Genomic DNA, 24256 nt, shown 5'->3' on the forward strand with positions numbered 1-24256 from the left:
CATTGGGTTGGACAGTAAAATAATAGACTACATTAGAGAACTCTATGCTGAGGCGGGTGCACGAGTAAGATACGGCCAGAGGGGGGAATGCACTGAGCTCTTTAAGATTAATAGAGGGGTAAGGCAGGGCTGCCTATTGGCTCCCCTGCTATTTAACCCATCCCCATTCTACTTTACGCTGATGATGCGGCTATCCTCTCTCAGACAAAGGTGGGTCTTCAGAAAGCCGTACATACCTTCACCAACTTTATGAAGATTAAGGGGTTACGTGTAAATGTCTTGAAGACGTTTACCATGTCGTGCGGCCCAAACAAACAAAGATCACCATGTCTAATTACTTTAGATGAAAGGAGGGTGGAGTTAGCCGACATCTTTTGTTATTTGGGGGTTCATTTTGATAGGCAAGGCACGTGGAAGCCTGCGGTGAATGCAAGGGCCCTGGCATTCAATAGAGCAATTGGTGCTCTTATGAGCTTTGCAAAAAAAATAGGAAACAGGTCAGTCAGGGAGCTCCTTCAAATATTTAAATCGAAATGTGTGGCTATTGGGACCTATGGGGCGGGCATTTGGGGCTGGCAGCAAGTGGAGGCGATACAGCGAATCGAGAATAGGTTCCTGCGATTTATAACAGCCACATCGAAGAGCACTCCTATATATGTCTTAGATGCCGAAGTTGATCTTCTTCACATCACGAATATTATAAAACTAGCCCCTGTTTTACTTTGGCATAATGTCTGGACCAACCCTGCCACAGAACTGAATAGGTCTATTATAGAGGACTGCTCAAGTTGTGATGGGATGAAAAATATTAAATGGCTTAGTTACATCAAGAATATTGTCAGTGAGATTGGTCATCCTGAATATTTTACCGACCCAGCCTCACTGGAACAGCTCTCGCGATCCATGTTCAAAAAGATTTTGTTGGAACATTTGGAATTGCAAAGGTGGAAGGGCGAAAGGAATAAAAAATCTGTCATGAGCCACGACGAAGTGACATCTCAGAGGGGCCCTCAGTTGTATCTTGTAATAGATCATCCCCTACAGCATCGTAGGCTCCTGACATACTTTCGCCTGGAAACCTTTTATAGACTTGTATCATTTCCGAATTGTAATGACTGGGCGAGAGTAAAAAGGCGGTGCCCTTGTGATGACAAATGATTCCAATCAAATATACACTGCACTCTTTTCTGCACTTTATATAGCCATTCTAGACGACAAATCTTAAAACCCCTCCTGTTAACCTGGGGCCTAAGGAAAGCAAGAGATGCTTATAATAAACTCAGGTCTTTAGATGATTATGTTACCATCAGCACAGTGAGCCTCTACTTGAACACAATTTTAAGAGTAAGAAGGACCATGGTCATGCGATAGCAAGAGATAATTAAGCATTTTTAACTATGTATTTTAATTGATTGTACTGTTTTATCTTTTTTAACCTCTTCTTATTAATTTTAAAAATCTATCGTTAGTAATGTTTAATTCTGATTGAAAAAGATGTAATTTTAAATGTGATTTTATTTGCATACTTTTATGAATTGTGAACTCAATTCGAATAAAGTCTTTGAACAGAACTGAACTAATTAAACTCCACTACATAACATTCCACAACACAAAACACCATACCACATAATTACTCTCTACAACACACAAAATCCCGCTCTACATAATTGCAATGCACTACATAATTACATAATTACTATCCACATAATTTCACTGCACACCATATACATCCACTCCTCAACACATAAGTAGAAAATATGAGACCTATTGCATTGCAAATGCTTGTTCTTGCTTGCTCCAGGGCACCTGACATTCCTGCTACACTTCTGATACAGTCAGAGTAGTGCAAAGCGGGATGTGCGCACATGATTCTGAGAGCGGGGCTTGGTCACAGGACAGGCCTTTCGACCAACCCCTGCTGTGCATGCCCACAGCTGCACACTCAGATGTTTGGACACAATATAGTAGTTAAACGTGTATTATCAAAAACCCCAAAGGTTCACTGCAAACATTGTTAATGGTAAGTTGTGATGTCTTCTGCTTATAAGACATTAAAGTATTTTTTTAACTCTGAATATTCCCCTAAAAGTAAAGTTATGGTTACTAAGCAAAACTAAAAACACCCCCAAAATTGACCTGTTATTGAGAAAACTATAAATGGCTCCCCCGCCAGGTAAACCATAACTCACACTCCAAAGGCAAAATTAAAAGTAGGCCTCAACAAAGCAGCATCATTAAATAAAAGTGCATTTCACCACAAAGAAATCATATTCCATCCATAGCGATGTCGTTAATAACGTCAATGTTAAGGTGCCATGTAGTGTCATGAGTGAGTTCATGCGCATTGCATTTAGGGTATGACTTATGGTCTCCTCAGCTAACCATAACTGGCCAATTTCGGAGATGTTTTAGTTTTGTTTAATACCCATAACGTCAAGTGTGGATCTTTCAAGACATGTTTTAAACATATATTAATACCTTCCGAACAGAACAAACCATATTTTACCAATGCTGAAGATTTTTCAGTGAATACATACATGCACTTTCATGTATGCTCAAGGGAAGTTATCATAACTGTTAGTCATAAACAACCATCTGTCAAATATGCTCACCAACCATAGACCTGTTTATTCCTACTTGGGTGTCCTGTGAATCTTTATTCCGGGTTCAAATGCCTTCCTAAAGCGCTTCAGGAAAGCTGTCTCCTGTATCATTAGACATGTTTATTGTCTGCTGCTCAATGCAGTCCATATTCCTTCCATCTTTCTACCCATTCATTGTGGATGTTAGTTAGAAACCAAGCTTGGAGGATCAGTAATGGCAAAGTAGGTCAGTTACATCATATCAACAATTGAAAAAGAGGGAGGCACATCTGATTGTTTAGGAGACACTGCCCATACCCTTACATCGTGACACTATTTGCATCTTTCTCCTGGGATCATTAAATAAAAAAAAATGCATGTTTGATCTGTACTGAGACTCAGTAAACCTGCCACTTCTTCTACATGTGTCTTGATTCCAGAGAGGAAGTTACTCAATATGGTATGGAAGCAGTGGTTTAGCTTTATATGTCCACATGATGCGTACAGCTGTGTCGATTAAAATGCATGCTGCAAGAATCCGTACATAATGTGAGGGTCATAGGTTTGAACATAGCTGGCAGGGCGGCTAAAGGTGAGAGAACGTGCACGGTAAAGCAATGCAGCGATGTGGAAGTCATGAGTTTGACACCTGGCAAGACAGACTAGGCCTGCCATCCTTCGGAGGTGAGATCATTTTGTACCGCAAATTCGGTAAGAGTAACAGTTGCTATTTTCAACACATTTAAGCGAGTGATGGGTGGCACAAAGCACTATGTAAAATCAAATGACTTCTAATTTAAGTGTGCAACGAACTTCCATTCATATTAGTTAAACTCCCTGGATTAAGAATGCACCTATATTGAGGGTAAATATAGACTTGACACCTATTATTTAACTCAAAACATTTCTTGGCACAGAATCCCTTGTATGTCTATGGTTACAAAAAGCGTGTGTTATAATATCAGAGAAGCACGCAGTTTATGTTCAACAAGCAAACCCTTACAGTGAAGAAAAGTTCTGCTCACCCCAAAACACTCTACCACCACCCTCCATCTCACATAATCGCCCCTCACCACAAACAGCAGGTTCTTGACCCAAACTCCCAGGCCAAAAATGTACACATAGACAGCATGTGTTTGCTCATCAATTGTCCTATTTTCAAGCCTCAATATAAACATGCCTTGCTTTAGGTGCAATATGGTTGTCATGTAGAACGCGCGAGTCATGGTTTTCCCCAAAATGCACAAAACTTCTCTTGATCACCAAATAATGTTGATTTAAGAGCTACTGTACAAGAGCACTCTAATCTGTGAATTCAGATAAAACGAGCGCAGACCTATTCGTGTCACTTCCAAAGCTCAGCAGTCAATTATGCAAAGGTTTGCAAACGGTGCTTCATTCTGACCTCATGTTTATTGACTTATGAAAGCGCTTTGGCAGCTAGCGCTGGAGGTTTCCGACACTCAGACCAGAGTCGGAGATATTTATTATAGTGCCCCAATTAAATGAACAGCCATTAGAAACCGAACAGCAATTACTTCAGAATAAAATGCACACGAGAAATGTAAAAATAAGGACACTGGATATATGAAACATCAGAAAATGCTACCTTAAAAGGGCTTTTGAACAATTCTAAGTCAGGATTCATGACCTGGGATGCATACTTCAGCCAAGAGACAGCGGCTCACTTTCTAAAAACATCAATGAGAGTTGTACTGCGCGCGCACCACAGAGGAGCGAGGGAGCACGGCAGCAACACGAACGCACGCTGCTGTGTGTGCTAGACACCGGTGGGAATGGGCGGAGCAAAGGTGGGACATGCGCCCGCCTTTGCCCAAGTGCGTGCTTTAATAATAAAAAATAAAAAACATGCGAAACCCAATGGCAGCCAGCACGAGCACAGCTTTCGAAACCCCCTTACAAGAGGTCTGGTGCTGCGCAAGCAATGCTGCGCACTGCAGAGCTAAGCGTGAGACCTAAAAACTGTGTAATTTACAACGCCAACAGCTCTAACTTTCACAAATGCGAGTCCGATTGCATTGCAAATATTTGTTTTATTTACTGATCCATTTTAGAACGGTAAATGAATTAAAACAAGTAGTAGTGCAAATGCGCTGTTTTAAACTATAACTTCTTTTTTTTATTAGATCTCTGTGTTTGTGGGAGAACGGAGGAGTAGGTGGGAAGGCGGGGGTCTTACAGGATGGTGACTAATATGGGGCATTGGATATAAGCAGATAACAAGATATAGCAACAAAGGGGATAGAGGGTGGAGACGCTCCCAGGATAAAACCAATAAAAGTTTTGTCAAACCAAAGAAATGTAGAAGGGAGTTCTGCCACAAAAAAGATGTTTTTATATGCAGTCTGTTGACAACACGTCAGAGGCGCAACTAGAGTCACATTTCGGGGAGGGGGGCTAAGAGAAAATTTCGAGGGGGGCTGAATCTTTAGGCAATCGGCAACACGCAGAGTAGAAGGAGTCTGATGCCAGATTTAACGTGATAAACTTAGTTCCAGACAAAGCTTATGGAAATAGCAATTGGGCCACAGGAAACGATAACAGAAGCACACCCCCAAAAAAAGTCATAGCCAATACAAACAGAGGAAAGCAAACTGGCAAGCACACAAACAAATAAGAAAAGAAGGCAGGATGTTAATTTCTTTTAATTTATATTAACAACAATAGATTTCACAAACACAATGCTAGCGAAACCTAAAAATGGTATGAAATAAAGGGTGGGAAAACCTAAAACATTGTGCTATGTACTTCTCTTTCAGTACGAGCCGTGTCTGAATAAAAGCAGACATAAATAAAAATCAAGGTAAACGATCACTGAGGGTTGCTCACCATGTAAATCATATCGGCCGCTGTCGGAGTGGTTGTCGAACGGTATTTGTTGTGAGCGTCCACTACTTGTTTAATAAAGGCACTGTCCTTGTGATTTGGGATCAGAAAACAAGGACCGAAAAGTTCCAGCAGTATAACACATACCGATAGTTGTCTGCTCTCCATTATCTGCCAGTTACAACTTTCTCGACGTCTCTGTCAGCATTAAAATGAATTCCCGCCACTAAAATGATTGCGGTCTGACAGTTACGCAAGGGGTCCGGGTACGTCACAGGAACTGCAGATTAAAAGCTGTCGGTATGATTTTACTAACTGAAAGCTATTTGAGAAGAATACAAGCAAACAGTTTTAAGCTGGCATGCTCCAAAATGTAACGGCGTATCTGTGTTACGACCGAGCGTAGTGCTGTTGTTTAATGTTATCAGGTATTCCGGAGAATTTATTGAACGCTTTTTGCTCTTATGGAGTCTTCGCACGAGCCTAACATTTATTGTTTATTTCCTCTATTATGTGGTATAATTTTTGTTATTCGTATTTCTGGAGTGTAATACGTCAACACCAACGGATTCAGCGAAAGGTGTTTTTGCTTTGGATCCTGCTTATATGGCAACATTTTAGAACAGGAAAGTTGGCGATTCAGAAAAAATCGGGCTAACACATTTTCCCCATTCACTTCTATTAAAGCGGGGACACTTTATTTTAGTCAGGAGAGCGCTATCTTCGGGTCGATATATAAAAACTGCAATAATAAATAAAATAAAAAAGGCCAGGATATCCTGGCTGCAATATAGACTCCCTTCACCTGCTGCTCAAGAGAGAAAGGAGACTGCGTGGAAGGCGTGCTGCCGCAGTTGCCCTGCCCCCTGCTGGAGCGCACGTTGGTTAAATCTGGATGGACGTTACTCGAGTGCCTCAGAACTCTCGGACTACTATCCTGGCAGGATGGATACCTGTCGAATCTATTTCGTATTGTTGAATATTTTCGATGTTTCTTTGGTTGTGAAAGTGAAACCGCCGAGCTACACTGACCCTGCGTTTATAAAGAAAGTCCTTGACGATCACAACACGCTTCGCGCCAACGTGATCCCAGAAGCGAGCTACATGCTGTACATGGTGAGAGTGCATGAACTACGCAGTGGGGTAATTTATTGTGTAATAAACATGCGTCTTATTGCTGCCAAGCTTTAGGTGTGCACATGTGGCAAATTTCTATGTTTAGCCATCTCTAGACCTGACATTTGCATACCTAGTGTGACACGCAAACAGAAAATGAACCTTTATTTCTGTTTTTTCCATTCAGTTATGTATTTTCGGTGAAGATACCAAAACGACACCTACCGAGAATTTAAGGTATAGATCCTGGTTGGAAAATAAATTTAGGATTGAAATGATTGGTCGAGTACGATTGGTGTCATGAGCACGAGTTAAACGGTTGGATTGCAGCTACAAATAGGCCAGGGCAACTAAAAAAAAAAAGCGTCCCACATTAGCAGATCACAATCTTTCGTAATACACTAGGATTATATTACCCCCTCATGGGTCCTCCCCGTCCCAGTCCTAACAACGTGAGGCAGTCCTGCCTCCACCCAGCCAATCACAACGCCAGTATTTCCATAGTACATAAACCCCGCCCACCTACCGTCATGCCTGTTTTTTTCTGCTCCGACGGCTGTCGGAACGCTGGTGCTCCCGGTCCCTGGATCCAGTTTCCTTTGGCGGCGGTTCAGTGAGTTTTTCTTGTGTTTTTATTTAATTCTGTTGTGTTTCTTGTAATGCACGGCACGGCCGCTCCGGTTTTCTGGTCGGCAGAGCTCCTGTTCCGGGATCAGGTGCGCTCCCCGCTTATGTGCTGTGCTGGGCTGGGGCGGGGAGTTTTGATGGTGTCCTGGCCTCGGGCCGCTCCGGCGTTGCTGCACTATCGCAGCGTCCGGCCCCCACGGCCATTCCCTTTTGACCTGTGGCTGTGGGTGGAGACGTCAGGGCTGTCCTCTTTTTATTTCCTTGTTCTACACACCTTTGTGTGATTGGTTGATTGGGGGCAGTATTTATTGGAGGGTGCTGGGCACTTCCTTTGTTGTGGTGATTTCCTGTTTGGTTACTTCTGGGTTTTTTCACCATGAGTGAGGGGGCTTCTTCTCCTGTGCCGGCTAAGCCTGTTTCCAAGCAGCATAATGTTCAGGATCTGCAGGAGGACAACATCTTGCAGATTTCTAGGGCTGATTTACGGGACTTGAATGATTCTGCGGTCCAGTCTGCGCTGCTGGAGCCTGCGGCTAAGCGGGCTAAGGATGATAAGGAAGAACTGGACAATTCCCCTAAGGGAAAGTACATCCAGGGCAAGGTGTTTTCGGACATGCTGGTGCATATTCGAGAGGTGCTTGGATTTGACCCTAAATCCCTGACTGAAGATGGGTTTTACGCACAGTATAGTTCCTCTGTGGTGGATGACCTCCCCTTCCATGATGTTCTGAAGGAGGATATCCTCACGAAAGAGTGGCTGGATGTGGATAAGCAGGGTATTCCGCGATTCCTGGGGAAGCGATATCGCCTGGCGGACTTTGATTCCCAGTTTCCTGCGATTCCGAAGGTTAATTCTCTTTTGTCTTCTATGGCTTCCTCCTCTTCCTCTTTATCTTCGGAGGAGGCTTCCCTGTCTGATCCGGTGGAGCGTAAGGTGGAATCTGCTCTCAAGCGTTCTTACGCTGCTTCTCACTTTGGGGTGCGTGCTAGCACTTATGCGGCCTATGCGTCACAGGTCCTGCTCAAGGATTTCGAGAGGCTGTTTGACTGTCTTCAGGATCATGGGGACCCTACTCCTGGGTTGGCTCAAATGGAGGTTTTGGCGCAATTCCTGTCAGATGTCACTTTTGATTCCTTGTGGGCTTTCTCCTCGGCTGCTGGGGCGGCGGTGGCTGGGAGGAGGTCTCTGTGGACAAAGCCATGGTGTCTTGATGCTGCTCAGAAGTCTTTGGTCCATAAACTGCCTTTTGAGGGTCCTCGTCTCTTTGGGGATGGCTTGAATTCGATGGTGCAGCGCTCTGCGGAGGAGAAGAAGTTGTTGAAGCCTTTTCAGCCTGCTCCTAAGAAAAGGTCTTTTTTCCAGAAGCAGGGGTTTCAGGGGGTTTTGTCCTCTCAGCCCTTTCGTGGTCGGGGGGCCGCGTTCCATTATAAATCCCGACCTCAGCAGCAACAGCAGCAGCAGCTGCCGCAGCCTCCCTCAGGTGCTGGACAAAGGTGACTATGCCGCTGTGGGGGCTCGTCTCCATTTGTTTCTGGACTGTTGGTCAGCTCTGATCTCCGATCAATGGGTCTTGGATATCATCAGGTGGGGTTACCGGATTCCCTTCCGAGGCCCTCCCCCTCTGGATTGTGTTCTGGTTACCCCGTTGTCAAGAGACCCCGTGCGGCGGTCTGCCATGTTGTCCGGCGTCACCATGTTGTTCCAGAAAGGGGTGGTGGTCCCGGTTCCAGTGGAGGAAGTGGGCCTGGGGTTCTATTCCCGTCTGTTTCTGGTTCCAAAGCCCGATGGTTCCTTCCGCCCCATATTGAATCTCCGTTCCCTGAACAAGTTGGTGCGGTTTGATCATTTTCGGATGGTCATATTGTAGTCCGTCATTCCCCTCATCCAGGAGGGAGATTTTTTGGCTTCCCTGGACTTAGAGGATGCCTATTTTCATGTTCCGGTCCATCCTGCCAGTCAGCGGTTCCTGAGGTTTGTGGTCCAGGGGATGCATTTCCAGTTTCGGGTCTGCCGTTCGGCCTCTCCACTGCTCCCAGGACTTTTACCAAGGTATTGGCTCCTGCTGTGGGGGTTTTGCAACATCAGGGTTTCTCCGTGTTTCCCTATATTGATGATTGTTTGGTATCTGCTTCCTCTTTCCCTCAGGCTCTTCTGGCTGTGGAGGCAACGATGTCCCTGTTCCAGGAGCTGGGGTTTAAGGTGAATTTGGCCAAGTCTCATCTGGATCCTGTTCAGAGACTTCAGTTCATCGGGGGTCTGTTCGACACCTCTCTGGGGGCTGTGTTTCTCCCTCCTGTTCGGATCCTTTCCTTACAGACTCTGCTGCGGGATCTGTTGAGTCGTCCCTCTGCCCCAGCTCGTGTTTGGTTGCGGGTCCAGGGGTTGATGGCTGCGACCACTGCTGTGGTTCCTTGGGCTCGCCTCCATTTCAAGCCCTTGGTGACTCATCTGTTAGCTTGGTGGGACCCCTCCCGGGCGGATTACGAGACTCTGATTCCTCTCTCTCCTGCTCTGATTCAGGACTTGGACTGGTGGCTTTGCACTCCCAACCTGGAGAAGGGGGTGCGGTTTTGTCTTCCTCCTCCCCTTTTGTTGACGACGGATGCCAGTCTCTGGGGTTGGGGGGCCACTTTGGGGTCCTTGGAAACCAAGGGTCGGTGGTCTCAGGGGGACAGCACCCGTTCCTTGAACTGGCGGGAGTTGGCGGCTGTCTGGGAGGCGGAGCAGTTCTTTCAGGTTCCTCTCCTGGGGGCGAATCTGTTGGTTTGTACCGACAACCAGGGAGCTCGTTGTTACTTGAACCGTCAGGGGGGGACCAGGTGCGCGTCTCTGAACATGTTGGCCTCCATGATTTGTGCTTGGGCAGAATCTTATGTGTTGGCTTGAGGGCGGTGTACATTCCGGGACGGTTGAATTTTCATGTGGACGCTTTAGCTGGGACCTTCCATCTTCTGTTCTGTACCATCTCTCTCTTCCTCTGTTCCTGTCCCTTTGCCTTTGGTTCGGGACTCCTTGGATCGATTTTTTTGCATCCCCTCACAACTCTCTCCTGCCCCGGTTTTGTTCGGAGGTGCTGTGTCCTCAGGCTTAGGCGGTGGATGCTCTTTCGATTCCCTGGCCTTCGGGCCTTCTGTATGCATTCCTTCCCATTTCCCTCCTCCCGAGGGTGCTGCAGAAGATTCGGAGGGAGAAGGTTTCGATCCTGTTGATTGCTCCTTTCTGGCCTCGCCGCATTTGGTTTCCTCTCCTGCTGAAGCTGGCGGAGGGTCGGTTTGTCCGGCTTCCTTTGTGTCCGTCTCCTCTTCAGTTTCCACTCCTGTCTCTGCCTTGTCTTCGTCGTTTGCAGCTGACGGCTTGGCTCTTGAGCGGTTGACTTTGGAGTTTTTGGGTTGTTCGTCGGTGGTGGCTCGTGACATCAGTTGTCTCGCCGCCCTTCGACCCTTAAGTGCTATGGCCGCCATTGGGGTTCTTTTGTTTCTTGGTGTTCTTCTCATGGGGTGGATCCTGTACTGGGGGTTCCTACTTCTGTGTTTGAGTTTCTCCGGGATGGTTTTTTGAAAGGCCTTTCCCCTTCCACGTTGTCTGCTCAGTGGGCAGCAGTTTGTGCTTGTCGGGGTCCTGGGGCCTCCTTGGAGGGTGTTGCCCCTTTGGTTAGTCGGCTTCTTCGGAGCTTTCGGCTTCGTCGGCCGGTTTCTCCTGTTCTCATTCCTTCTTGGGATTTGCCTACTGTTTTGCGTGGTCTGCAGTTGCCCCCTTTTGAGCCTTTGATGGAGGCGGATTTGTTGTGGCTGTCGGTAAAGGTGGCTTTCCTGTTGGCTATTACCTCCGCTCGCAGGTTGGGTGAGTTGGGTGCCTTGCTCATTTCGTTTCCCTATTTGCAGTTCCTCCCGGATCGGGTCGTTTTGCGGCTTGACCTGGCTTTTCTGCCTAAGGTTTCTTCAAGTTTTCATTTGCAGCAGGAGGTGATTCATCCTGATTTGCCTGCTGAGGGGGATTCCCTTGTTCCCCCTTCATTGGATGTTCACAGGGCTCTCCAGATTTACGTCCAACGTTCCCTGGGGTTCCGGAGTTCTCCTGCCCTGTTTGTCTCCTGTAGGGGTGTGGCTAAAGGGAAGAAGGTTTCCACTTCCACGATCAGTCGGTGGGTCCGTTTGGCGGTCTGTCAATCTTACAAGTCTTTCGATTTGCCTCCTCCGTCTCATGTTCAGGGTCGGTCGACGCGTTCTTTGTCTGCTTCCTGGGCTGAGGCAGCGGGGGTCTCTATCCAGGAGATTTGTAGAGCAGCCACCTGGCAGTCTCATCACACATTTGTGCGACATTATCGGCTTGATGTTTTATATGCCTCTGCTGACAATTTTTCTGTTGGCGTCTTGAACGCTGTTGTTCATTGATCTTTTATTGATTAAAGTTTTGTACTCTGCATGGATCCCTGGTGTCCTGCGTGTTTTCTTTATTGGTTCTCTGCTTGTGAGTTCCTCACGTTGTTAGGACTGGGACGGGGAGGACCCATGAGGGGGTAATGTCTTATTACTTACCGGTAATCTTCATTACCCCGATTAGGGTCCTCCCCGTCTCAGTGCTCTTCCCTCCCACCCACCTGCTGTGTTTGTGTCGGAGTCTTGTTGATAACAGGCATGGCGGTAGGTGGGCGGGGCTTATGTACTATGGAAATACTGACGTTGTGATTGGCTGGGTGGAGGCAGGACTGCCTCACGTTGTTAGGACTGGGACGGGGAGGACCCTAATCGGGGTAATGAAGATTACCAGTAAGTAATAAGACATTAATATCATGAAGTTAAATGTCAAACAACTGCAGTGATTAAAGTATTTTTGGGCTTACAAGGGAAGTACTTGTACTAGAAAATACTATTCATATGGAACAAATATTCGTTGGAAGCTCATAATATGAACAATACTAGGAACTCTTTACATTGCTTTTTTATCCCTAAGTTTGCTGTTGATGGTTTGATTAATGCCCTCTGGAAAACGGGCAATGGCACAGACGTAGACTGCCTTTTACACTCACCTGGGCTTTTTAGATATTAACTTTATTTTTTACAGTACTTTTTTTTTTAAACTTGTTTTTATTGGCAGTGCAAAAAGGCATACAATACAATATACACAGCATATAAGGGCATGATTGATAACACGTGATACAATTATAATTGTGCATTGATCATCACTTGACAAAGGCAACGTTCACAGTTCTCAATGAATATACATATGGCCTGTGTAGGGGACTAACCCACTAGGCAACACAGGTGTGGGTGTGTAGTGAACAATCATATGTAAAAGGAAGGCAAGTCAATTGCTAGTGATCTCCTCGAAGTGTTCTGGTGTATCAGGGTCCACCACACGCAGCCAGTTCACAAATGGACCTGAAATGTCCTTTGGCCTGAACGCGATTAATTCCCAGAAAGCAGTGAGTTGTTCTTGACAGAACATTACGTCCAGAATCCAATCCTTAAGCAGGGGAGAGCACGATCTACCCCATGTCATGGCAATCCTACGTTTTGCTAATCGTAACAACATGGCTAACAGTCTGCGAATCCCAACGGGCGCTTCCTTTAAATAACCCAATAATCCCATTAGTACCATGGGCTCTATGTGCACCATGAGTATGTTGCTTATATTTTGAAATATCTCTTTCCAATACGCCGCTATCTTGGGACAATACCAGGCTAGATGCAAGTGCTACAGCGGAACTCCAAAAATCATTTCTAATTAGTACTCACCATTTCCATGAAACCTTTAAACACGCAACCATTCGTCAGTGGGGCCCTTCCGTTCACTTACACTTGGCTTCAGGGCTTTTGGTGAATCACAATGGAGAAATGCTGTAACATTTGGTGGAGTGTCTAAACCTATCTAATCAGTTATTATTTACACCTACAGTTTATTACACTTTACCATGGTTTTATTCAAACATTTAATTATTCAGACGCACCACCATAGTGGCAATGGATCTGCTAGAAAGAAAATTAGGCGTAGGAAAATCACAAGACCAGCTTTAAAATTCCATTTTCCCAATTTTATTAAAAGAAAAACTTTAATATGTCTGACATTTAGGCATTGATTAATTCTTTATTCAGTAAAATCTTAAACTTTATTTCAAAATGATCATTTTATGTAGAGCTCAGGAAATATCGTTTATTTAGAAATCAGTTAAAAGTTTAGCAAAGAACAGAGAGTTCCAAATTCATTCTCTCCTAACATCCCTAACTAACACCCTCATCTTATCCTAATATCCTGATAAACAAACAAAGAGTAAATTAGAATTTTCTTACATCCAGGAATCGATCTTCAGTCGGGCAGCACTTCGAGAGGAAAATCGAAAAAGCGACCCCCTCTAGACAAAACCAGGGGTTTTTATACACTAATTTCCTAACTTAATCTATCTAAAAAGTATCTACTATTACTTATTTGGATTCTGATTGGACAAATTCGGGTGGGTGAGCATCTCCTCACCATTACAGCCTCGTATTCACAATGAATCAGCAAAAAAATAAAGGGGCTTTGTTTAAGACAGTCCGTGGCCTAGTCACATCCCCAATTTGCAACGTGAAGGCTTTTTCCAAGGATCATAACATTCGAGCGTCCATGTTTGGCACCCATCCTAGGTTCCGGGGCAAGGCAGCCTTGAACCTCTCCAAGCACAGGCAGTTTGCTCTCTCTTGCAGGCTTTGGGCGTGCATGGGCTGTCCAGCACTTGCTCACAGTTTATCCGAACAGCCATTTTTCTAGTAGGCCTCAGAGGCCACTTTTCGGAACTATCATAGAAAAAAACACAAATTTATGATAAATATAGAACCGAAGCCCTTCTGTTTACCTCCCACCATACTAATGTTTCCCCATTAGTTGTTACCTAGCAAATAAGCCACACAAATGCGCTTTATACTTACATATCTGACGACTTTTCTAGCACAAAACGTGTACAATAAGCACATTTAAGCTGTATTTGTTTATATTTAAGCTGTGCATTAATTCACAACACGATAATAATACATATTAGTTAATTTTATTGCAACATGCAGGCAAAATTAGTACTCCCATATGTAAAAAGTGTATGCATCTTATACTATGGTTGATTAATTCACAATAACATTCCATTAGTAAATGTTAACGGTATTGAACATTGATTTTGAGATGGGTACATAAAATTTAGTTTTTACCACCTCGCTCCATCAATACCCTCATCTGGTGATTCTATCACCAAACATCTATCAAAATTTTGTAAAATTTAGCAGAACATGTTTCGAATTCTTTTGTTAATTGTCATCTACACTTTAGTTTCTTTCTCCTTTGAGTCTTTAAAAATCGTTTCTCTTATCTCTATTTCATTGTTTTCTCTCATTCTTGCCTGCTGCTCTTCATTCCTTTTTCTTATTGACTTTCTAAAATCTCTTCAACCTTTGTATATACAGCATAATCTTATCACAAAGGATACTATCACTAAAAGTGTTATCGGTATTAGATTTTACCTATAATTGAACTACCTATTTCTTGGAACCAATGCTTAATTGCTGAGAAACTTTTACCCAGCCTTTCAAGGACACCTTCAACCTCCAGTGGTTCAATTTATTTATGCAGATCTGTAATATTTATTATATACTTTTCAATGTTCTGACTTTTATCTGGGATATAATTACAACAATGTTGCACCTTCAAAATCCCACAGACTCCTCCTTCTTTTGCTAAAATTATATCAAGGGCAAGTCAATTTTGCATAACCATAGCTCTCATAGCAACAATTTCAGTATTGACCATCAGGAATCCTCCTGCTGTGTCTGTTGATAATTGATCAACTATTGAGGACAATTTTCTTATTCTATTTGCATTAAACGAAATTCCCACTGCTGGTATCAGTGCTCCGAATACATCACCTATTATTTCTAACACACTTTCTCTTCTTTTTCGACTTAGAACTTTACCTATCTCATGATTTCCATTAGTAATTCTATCTACATGGAAGATTTTAGGAAAGACAAAACCCACATAACATGTCCCGTACCAGTGGTCTGGTGACCTATAGTAAGCTCTATTCCCACAAATAAAATAAATTCCAGGAAAAACAGGATCATCTACTCTTTTAAATCCCCATCGCCCTAAAATTCTATAGGTGTCTTGACATTGACTTGCACCCACAAATTAATTGTCATACATTGAATTGTCTCTTCTAATACAAAATTTCCCTATCATTGGAGCATCTATATTAATAGCTACATTCACATTCTTATCCTCCATATTCTCATCATCAACTGTAAAATATTTAGATTTTGCATGCTTCATTTTCTCATTTCATTTGTAAGCAATTCTTCTTTCCTCAACCATGTTTAGAAATGCCTTCTCCAATTCTCATTTTGCATGTCAAGGTATTATTAAAAGCATACTCATGTGTTAACTCATCCAATTCTAAGAAATACTCTCCCATTTCCTTTGCAGGTTTTCTTTTATTCAGCGTATCACCAATTTTTAATTTTGCAAATATTTCATCTACATTGAAATAATGGTATTCCAATTTCCCTGTCTGATAAAACAAACTTGCAATTACACTACAAGTTACTCCATATGTAAGAGTAAGATGGTGATATGTCACCCCTTCTGACACTGATGCTGGCAATTTTACACAAACTTAACAGTCATCAACATTCATAGTTTTAATGTATTCAAGTAACAACTTTGAAAAGGTGTTTTTAGGAAAATCACTGATTGACCTATCTTGATGCAACTCTGGTTTGTACACATGAGTCTCATGAACCTTTTCTTTCTCACTTGGCTTATCTAAACTCACATTCTTTTTTAATTTTGTTAAATTACTTTGGAAACGTATTACAATAGCTAAAATTACCCACAATACTATCAATAATCGCATACATATAGAAAAACATCTACACCATTTTCTAAAAATAGCACATTTTGTTTTATGGTTATTCATTGTCATTTTCTCCTAACACTGTTTCTTTGACCTTATGTCACTTACAAGATACACACCACTCAATCCTATTCTAGATTATACTATAGTTAAGTTTTTCTAACAGTCAAAAACAGGAAATAACTTATTTTGCTCTGCTTCTATCATATGCATTGTCAATTTATACAAACTATCTTCATCTGGAGTTTGCAATTCTATGCCATCTGGTGAACAATATATGGCACAGTTCATCTTACACAATATATCTCTGCCTAGCAAATTAACAGGACTGCTATCACACACCACAAATCGATGCATATCTTTGTATGTCCCAATTTCTATTTCAACTGGTTTTGTCAATGGAGTATTTATTTGCCTTTTAGCTACACCTACAACCTGGATTGTCTCACCTGAGAGAGGAAGATTTTGAATTTCCACTGATCTAACAGTAGAACGGGTAGCACCAGTGTCCACTAGGAAAGTTATTTCCACATCATTCACTTTTCCGCTCACAAATGGACCTGACTGATCTACCTCAAGAGTGGCTCCAAGCATACACTCTTCTTCCTCCCTCAGACACCGTCAGAAACTTTCATCTGGCTCACTGCCATTCTCCTCTTGAACCAAAATTGAGGACACGCATTTACTCTTTGCGGCCTTTTTACCTGCTCACCTCCACTGAATCCTATCTCTGCACTGTATCTCTGCTGATTCCCACTATATGGCAGTGGCGGTTGTGGCACCTGACTTTGTTGATTTGCTATCTGCTATTGTTGCGGTTGCTGCTGATTTACCTCAAACTGCACCTGTGGATTCAATGACGTAAGTTCCCCATTAAGTCTAGGCAGACATTTACACTCTCGTTTCCAATGCCCTAACTTGCCATTTTCTTTTTTAATTCATCAATATTCCCTACTAATTTAGGTTTGCCTTTAAAACCACCTTGATCCCCTACATTCTTACTCTCCATCTGGGCTACCTGTTGTTCCGCTACCTTTACTTGTGCCCACATGGCTTTTTCTTTCAACTTTTTCTGTTTTGCATCAATTTCTGCACTGCAGTATTTTGCCTGTCTCAGTACTTTGTCTACTGAGCTCGACTGCCTATCCATCATGCTGTGTCTAATCATGTCTGAAATTTCTGGTTTTAATCCATATACAAACCTATACACAAAATGGCTCATATCCTTTTCATTCAATTCCTCATAACCACTATACTGTTTGAAAACTAACAACAATCTTTCATAAAATGAATGCACAGTTTCTTTTGGCTCTTGTGTGGTCCTGTCTATCTTCACCCAATCAGTTTCTTTTGGAGGTATTTTCTTTTTCAACCACACTATTACTTGTTCGTATTTTCTCATCACATCTGGTGATGGAGCTCCTGTTATCTTGTCTCTAGGATACTCCTCCCTTGGCCAATCCACAGATATTTTACATTCTGTCCATAAGTCTGTTGGCATCACTATGTCAAACAACCCATCCAAATCGATCCATAATACTTTTGACACTTTTACAAATCTGTCTACTTGTCGATACCATTCTACTGGTTTCTCTCTCAATCTGGGGAATTAATTTGTAAATGACAATATATCTTGTCTACTCCAAGGAACATGCACATATCCTCCTCCAGGTATCGATCTCATAGGGAACTCAGTTGCCACTGTTTCTTTTTCTCTGATCGGAAAAGCTAATGTGGATTTATCACTAGTTTCTTCTTTGCCCACTTGACTCTCCATTTACCTACATCACCCCATTTACGCAACAGCACAATCAAGTCTTTTTATCTGAACTAGTCTTCCAGCAGTATTCATGTTTTCAATGTCTCCTTCTTCTAAATCTACTCGATAAGTCTTCTGTAATGATTTTATTTTTGAAAATTCTATTCCGCATACACTTGCCACTTCTTCTACCTGATCATGCATTGTTTTAACTCTCCACGTTATGCTTTTACATAACATGGGCTCATCATCCTGGTATGTTTTTAATCTGTCCGTCCCAATCGTTCCAATTATTAATTCTTCCATATCTACTTTTAATTTAGCAATATCCAGCACATATGATTCCTGCTCTTTTAATTTTAAGGTTTTAATCCATTCACTTAATTCTTTATCTGATGGTCCTACAGGAGTTTGCGTTAAATCTATTTTGTCTACACTTCTCTCTGGGGTTGAAGAATCAGATTCTGCTCCTGTCGGGTATCTGCATAACAAACTTTGATTAAAAGTCAATTCTGGTGGATTTACATTTATATTCCGCCTTATTTCAGATAAATCTGGATAAGTATTCCCTTTTGCTTTCTGCAGACCTTGTTGTAATGGAATTGTTAAACTCTGCTCTTTTATTCTCTCATTTTCAAATACTGGTATCACAGGTTCTATCGTTAGTGGTACAGTTAAAGCTTCCATATTTTTAGTAAGATTTTGAATCAGTTCATGTGCAGAACATTCATAATCAGACATACTTGGTTGCACATCATTTCGTCTTTCAGCACTTCGCACTATTTTATGTGATTTATTACTCTGTACAGGAGTACCTGTAATTCTAGCTTCTCCTATCTGTGTACTCGGAACATATCTTGTCTCTACTCTTTCAGGGAAATCTCGGAAATTTGATGGTTGTCTTGGCGTTTCACTAACTCTCTCATCTGCTATTGGAGCATTTGGGGTAGTCCATAAAGAACTTGGTTGATATGGTGGCGGTCTACTATTTAAGATTTCTTCTAATACAGCATCTTCTGATTCGCTTTCACCTTAACTTTGATTCTCTGACTCAACATTCTTTTTCTTTTCTGTGCATTTCCGTCCCTCATATTCTTCTACCAATCTGACTGGATACATACCATCGCACATATTACCATTCCTACATCTCCGCATCCTAGTCTCATGTGTTTCTCCCCATAAATCTCGACCTTTACCTTGGTCGAATATGCCTGCTCAGCCTCTCACTTTCCAGTTCATGCATCTCATCTTCCCACTCAACCAGTGCTTCAAATTGAGTTGGTCTAGGTCTCGGTTCAAGTTTCATCATTTTGTCTCTCAAATTTCTCAAAACTGCCAAATCAAAAGATCCTCCTTCTGGAAAGGCTAACACACCATCATCCTTGGTATACCATACTCAATTCTCCAACCAAACACACGTATGGTAACCATATTTCGATATCATATAAGAAGCAGGTGTTTTCGGTGAAGGAAGTATTTTTCCCTCTCTCGTAACTACCTCTTTGTCTTTTACAAACATGTTCTTCAGTTTTTTAAAGCATGAAGGTTTCTTCTTGTCATCATCATAATAGTAGTATGACATTTTCAGTAAATTTCCCTGCTTTCAAAAGATCGCGTACTATTCTATTGCTGTTTCCGTAACACCAACCTATCACAGCGCGGTTTGCACTAATGTACCAATTAGAACACGATACGTCACTATAGCGCTTAACCAATAGCTTTTGCTGCTTTTTGTGATGAACCAATCAGCTCCTACTCTGTCTTTTCACAGTACTACATATATGACCATTGTGTATAAATGCGTGTAGTAACTGTTTTTGTGAACTCGTGTAATTAATTTACAGTTTACAAGTCACAAAATTGGCTCCATTTCTTGTTGCCTGTTATTTCTTATTTGTTTTTTCTTCTTTTTTTCTATTTTCTATGCTTTGAATGATAGGTACAGGATTGTGCCCTATCACATGTTTGCTTGTCGAACTTTTATGACTTTATCTTTGGTGAAATAAACACCTGTGGCCCGGCTGGGTACACAGTGCGAACTAAATTTATAGTACTGATTACAGTCTATAGAAATATGCCTTTCTATTAGGACCTTTGTTTTTCATAATACCTACTCTGTCTTGGTCACAAGGACCAATCCCAGCGCGACACTTTTGACGTCACCAGCGCTCCGGCTCCTGCAGCGCCGACTGACCCCTCCTTTACAGGGTTTTTTCAAGAAGCCGTATTTACAAGGTATTTTACAAAATCTGTTAGAAACTCTACACAAAACAATACCATACCATTTGCCTGTTTCGCTAATAAAGGGATAGATTTCTCAATCACACAAGTATTCTGTAACCGGAGTAGACGACGCTTATCTCCTCAGAATTTTTAGACTCGTTGACAAAATAGCACTACCCTATTTTACCCTTCTGTCAGGCAATAACGAACTCGTTTCTCCAGGAAAGCACATACAGAGATCTTTTCCACCTCCTTAGAGACAATCCCAGAGTTTCACCAGAACGCGTATTGCAATTTCATTTACACACATTCATACAGAAAACCCTATTCATATATACATGAACTCTGTATCGCCAGTAGGCAGCGCTTCCATCTAACCCACCACAGAATTCCTCTATCGCAAGTAAAGTAGACGCTGCTCCTTTACCCTTCTTTCAAGCTCGGATTAGGTCCTACTACTCTCCCAGCAGTAAGTTTTAATCAGGATATGCAATGATCCCTGTGCTTGAAGGCTAGGATTTCATAGACTGTCCTCACTATACATTTATCCTTTCACACCTAATGTCCCTAAACAGTGATATACGACAATACCACCGCAGTATTCGACGATACTCCTTTTTTGAAACAGACCAATGCACTGTGCGACTTTACTTGCCACACTTCCCCTGCCTGTAGGCAGAGGCACTGGCTTCACCCAACACTTGGAAGCCTTTTCAAACTACAAATAACGTAATACGAGCTCAACAGTTGTTAGTCATAAATCTTATACATCAAATTGTATATATCACTTTATACATAACCCTAGCTAATTTCCTTAGCAACCACTACTCTACTACCAAGTTATTACTGCTACAGCGGGACTCTAAAAATCATTTCTAATTAGTACTCACCATTTCCCTGAAACCTTTAAACACGCAACCATTCGTCAGTGGGCCCCATAACACTGCACGTTTACTCTGTTCACTTACACTTGGCTTCAGGGCTTTTGGTGAATCACAATGGAGAAATGCTGTAACATTTGGTGGAGTGTCTAAACCTATCTAATCAGTTATTATTTACACCTACAGTTTATTACACTTTACCATGGTTTTATTCAAACATTTAATTATTCAGACGCACCACCATAGTGGCAATGGATCTGCTAGAAAGAAAATTAGGCGTAGGAAAATCACAAGACCAGCTTTAAAATTCCATTTTCCCAATTTTATTAAAAGAAAAACTTTAATATGTCTGACATTTAGGCATTGATTAATTCTTTATTCAGTAAAATCTTAAACTTTATTTCAAAATGATCATTTTATTTAGAGCTCAGGAAAAATAGTTTATTTAGAAATCAGTTAAAAGTTTAGCAAAGAACAGATAGTTCCAAATTCATTCTCTCCTAACATCCCTAACTAACACCCTCATCTTATCCTAATATCCTGAAAATTAAAAAAAGAGTAAATTAGAATTGTCTTACATCCAGGAATCGATATTCAGTCGGGCAGCACTTCGAGAGGAAAATCGAAAAAGCGACCCCCTCTAGACAAAACCAGGGGTTTTTATACACTAATTTCCTAACTTAATCTATCTAAAAAGTATCTACTATTACTTATTCGGATTCTGATTGGACAAATTCGGGGTGGGTGAGCATCTCCTCACTATTACAGCTTCGTATTCACAATGAATCAGCAGAAAAATAAAGGGGCTTTGTTTAAGACAGTCTGTGGCCTAGTCACATCCCCAATTTGCAACGTGAAGACTTTTTCCCAGGATCATAACATTTGAGCGTCCATGTTTGGCACCCATCCTAGGTTCCGGGGCAAGGCAGCCTTGAACCTCTCCAAGCACAGGCAGTTCGCTCTCTCTTGCAGGCTTTGGGCGCGCATGCGCTGTCCAGCACTTGCTCACAGTTTACCCTAACAGCCATTTTTCTAGTAGGCCTCAGAGGCCACTTTTCGGAACTATCATAGAAACAAACACAAATTCATGTTAAATATAGAACTGAAGCCCTTCTGTTTACCTCCCACCATACTAATGTTTCCCCATTAGTTGTTACCTAGCAAATAAGCCACACAGATGCGCTTTATACTTACATATCTGACGACTTTTCTAGCAAAAACGTGTACAATAAGCACATTTGAGCTGTATTTGTTTATATTTAAGCTGTGCATTAATTCACAACACGATAATAATACATATTAGTTAATTTTATTGCAACATGCAGGCAAAATTAGTACTCCCATATGTAAAAAGTGTATGCATCTTTTACTATGGTTGATTAATACACAATAACATTCCATTAGTAAATGTTAACGTTATGGAACATTGATTTTGAGAGGGGTACGCAAAATTTTGTTTTTACCACCTTGCTCCATCACAAGAAAGTTGCCTGATCTGTGTGACATTTCCAGTACTCTGCTTTGGGCCTGAGACCCATACGGAACAATTGCATAGGTGTTCTGTAGTATTGATTGAGGAACTCGAAGTGGATAAACCTAAATTTATAGTTTGGGGACAGCTGTTCAAGCTGCGCACAGCAGAAATTCCAATCCCCTTCTGTTATGTGTTGGTGCAGCTCAACATTCCATTCCTCCCTATGTTTCAGTGTTCTCACTGTATCGTGTGTTTGCAGAGGAATAGAGTCTAGTAATGAGCTTTTGTGCTGATGAAGTAGTGAGGATATTCTCCAAGGACTGCAAACTAGGGGGGGGGGTCTGGAAACGTGCTGTGCATCTGGCAGCAGACAGCCCGTATATCATGATAAGACAGTATATCAGAAAATGAAGGAGGTGATGTATCAGTTGGAGCCGGCGGTCCAAGGAATCCCTCCTCATGATATAGGTCCGCATAGCTACAAATACTTAATCTCCTAGCCTTCGATATGGCTCCTTGATTCTCCAGTGGGGGCATTTGTGGGTTTTTGGTCAGAACTATCAAGGGAGCAAATAGCGTGGGTGTATTGGCTCTCCGTTGGAGGTTGTCCCAGTCCCATCTCAGTGTTTCTGTGCTATCATTGGATTTTTTACACTACCCAACACAGGCCCTTCAATGCTCAGAGATTGCTGAAAGATGCATTTGTTTTTTTTGTTTTAATTGCTGCTAGCATCGCATATAAGTTCCAATTAAGGGAATGATGGTAGTGTGTAAATGCAAAACATGTAATTATCCTCACATATACTCAGTTTTATGTAGCACACAATTTGCCCAGTTTTTAAATGGGCCGGTACTCAACGGTACTGAGTCTTTCGAATTTTCCAGCCATCACTACAGCCACTTCTTTTTAGCCAGGCAGAGTACCAGTATCCTGATCAATGGCATGGCACGCTCTGGTTAGGTATCTCTTCCGTGGCAGGACAGGTGCCACAAAGCTTCTGAGGAGCTTGTAAGTGCACCAAGCCTCTGAAGTAGCTGAAGTAGCCGTGTGCTGCTGAAGATTCCAGTAGCGCCCATTTTAATATCCCCAAACTGCATGGGTTTAAGAGGGCTTGCGTCATGTGGTGATTAACAGGGTCCTGACAGACCCTGCACTGTCGATCATGTGTACAATGACCATTCAGCTGGAAGTGCTTTAGCCCCACCGCTCTCCATCAGGTGCGTGAAATGGGCTGTGTCTGCCAGTCAGTAATCCAGTCCTATTTAAGGTATTGCACTCGCCTTACTAAAAGGAGTTGCATCATCTACTTTCGCAAACGCTGTTTTTCTTTTTTCTCAGCACAGGAGCTGCTTCACTTTTTGTGCCCTTCCAACTCTAATCACTGCATTTACATATCAGCGACTGACCTGGGTATTGGGTCCATGGGTGTGAAGATAGCCCTACCCATAGAGCAAAGAATAGCAGGGAACGCTGCAGTGCTCAAGAAATGAGCTCCCATGAGAACTGGCAATAGTTTTAGTTGGGTGAAGGACGAGATGAACCTGGTACACAGTTAAAATATTGAGTTGAAAATTTCGACCTACCAAAATATCGTGTTTAAAATTTTGAAGGTACAGAATATCGATGTCAAGAATATCGTAGGACAGAATATCGACCCTGAGGTAAGTAATATCGAAATCATTTATATCGATGTAAGTAATATCGAAGTTAGTAATATCGATAGCATATATATCGATGTAACTAATTTCGATGTTATTGATATTGATATTTGTATTATTTTTTAGATTTTTATTATGTATGTTATGTTTTTGTAAAGTATTTAAATTAATTTATATTATATGTGTGTTATTTTTATATATTAATAAATCTATTT

General features: G+C 42.1%; 2 protein-coding genes across 4 annotated transcripts in view; one reads left to right on the forward strand and one right to left on the reverse strand.

The window, feature by feature from the left end:
- LOC144814991 (glioma pathogenesis-related protein 1-like) overlaps nt 1-5700 on the reverse strand; it is a 753864-nt gene extending 748164 nt beyond the window's left edge. The window contains exon 1 of one of the 2 annotated variants that reach the window (XR_013606920.1): nt 5433-5700. Coding sequence is in view for 1 of the 2 variants with exons in the window: in XM_078674151.1 (XP_078530277.1) it covers nt 5433-5597 (165 nt within the window). In the remaining variant the exon portion in view is untranslated. The remainder of the gene's footprint in view (nt 1-5432) is intronic. The other variant, XM_078674151.1, reaches the window with a different exon arrangement.
- Nucleotides 5701-6259: 559 nt separating this feature from the next.
- The window catches only part of LOC144814965 (glioma pathogenesis-related protein 1-like), a 546100-nt gene continuing 528103 nt past the window's right edge, over nt 6260-24256 (forward strand). Inside the window, exon 1 of one of the 2 annotated variants that reach the window (XM_078674148.1) lies at nt 6260-6545. In XM_078674148.1, the coding sequence (XP_078530274.1) occupies nt 6375-6545 (171 nt within the window). In that variant the 5' untranslated portion in view covers nt 6260-6374. The remainder of the gene's footprint in view (nt 6546-24256) is intronic. The other variant, XM_078674149.1, reaches the window with a different exon arrangement.

Source organism: Lissotriton helveticus, chromosome 1_1 (genome assembly GCF_964261635.1).
Source record: "Lissotriton helveticus chromosome 1_1, aLisHel1.1, whole genome shotgun sequence".
Lineage (NCBI taxonomy): Eukaryota > Metazoa > Chordata > Amphibia > Caudata > Salamandridae > Lissotriton > Lissotriton helveticus.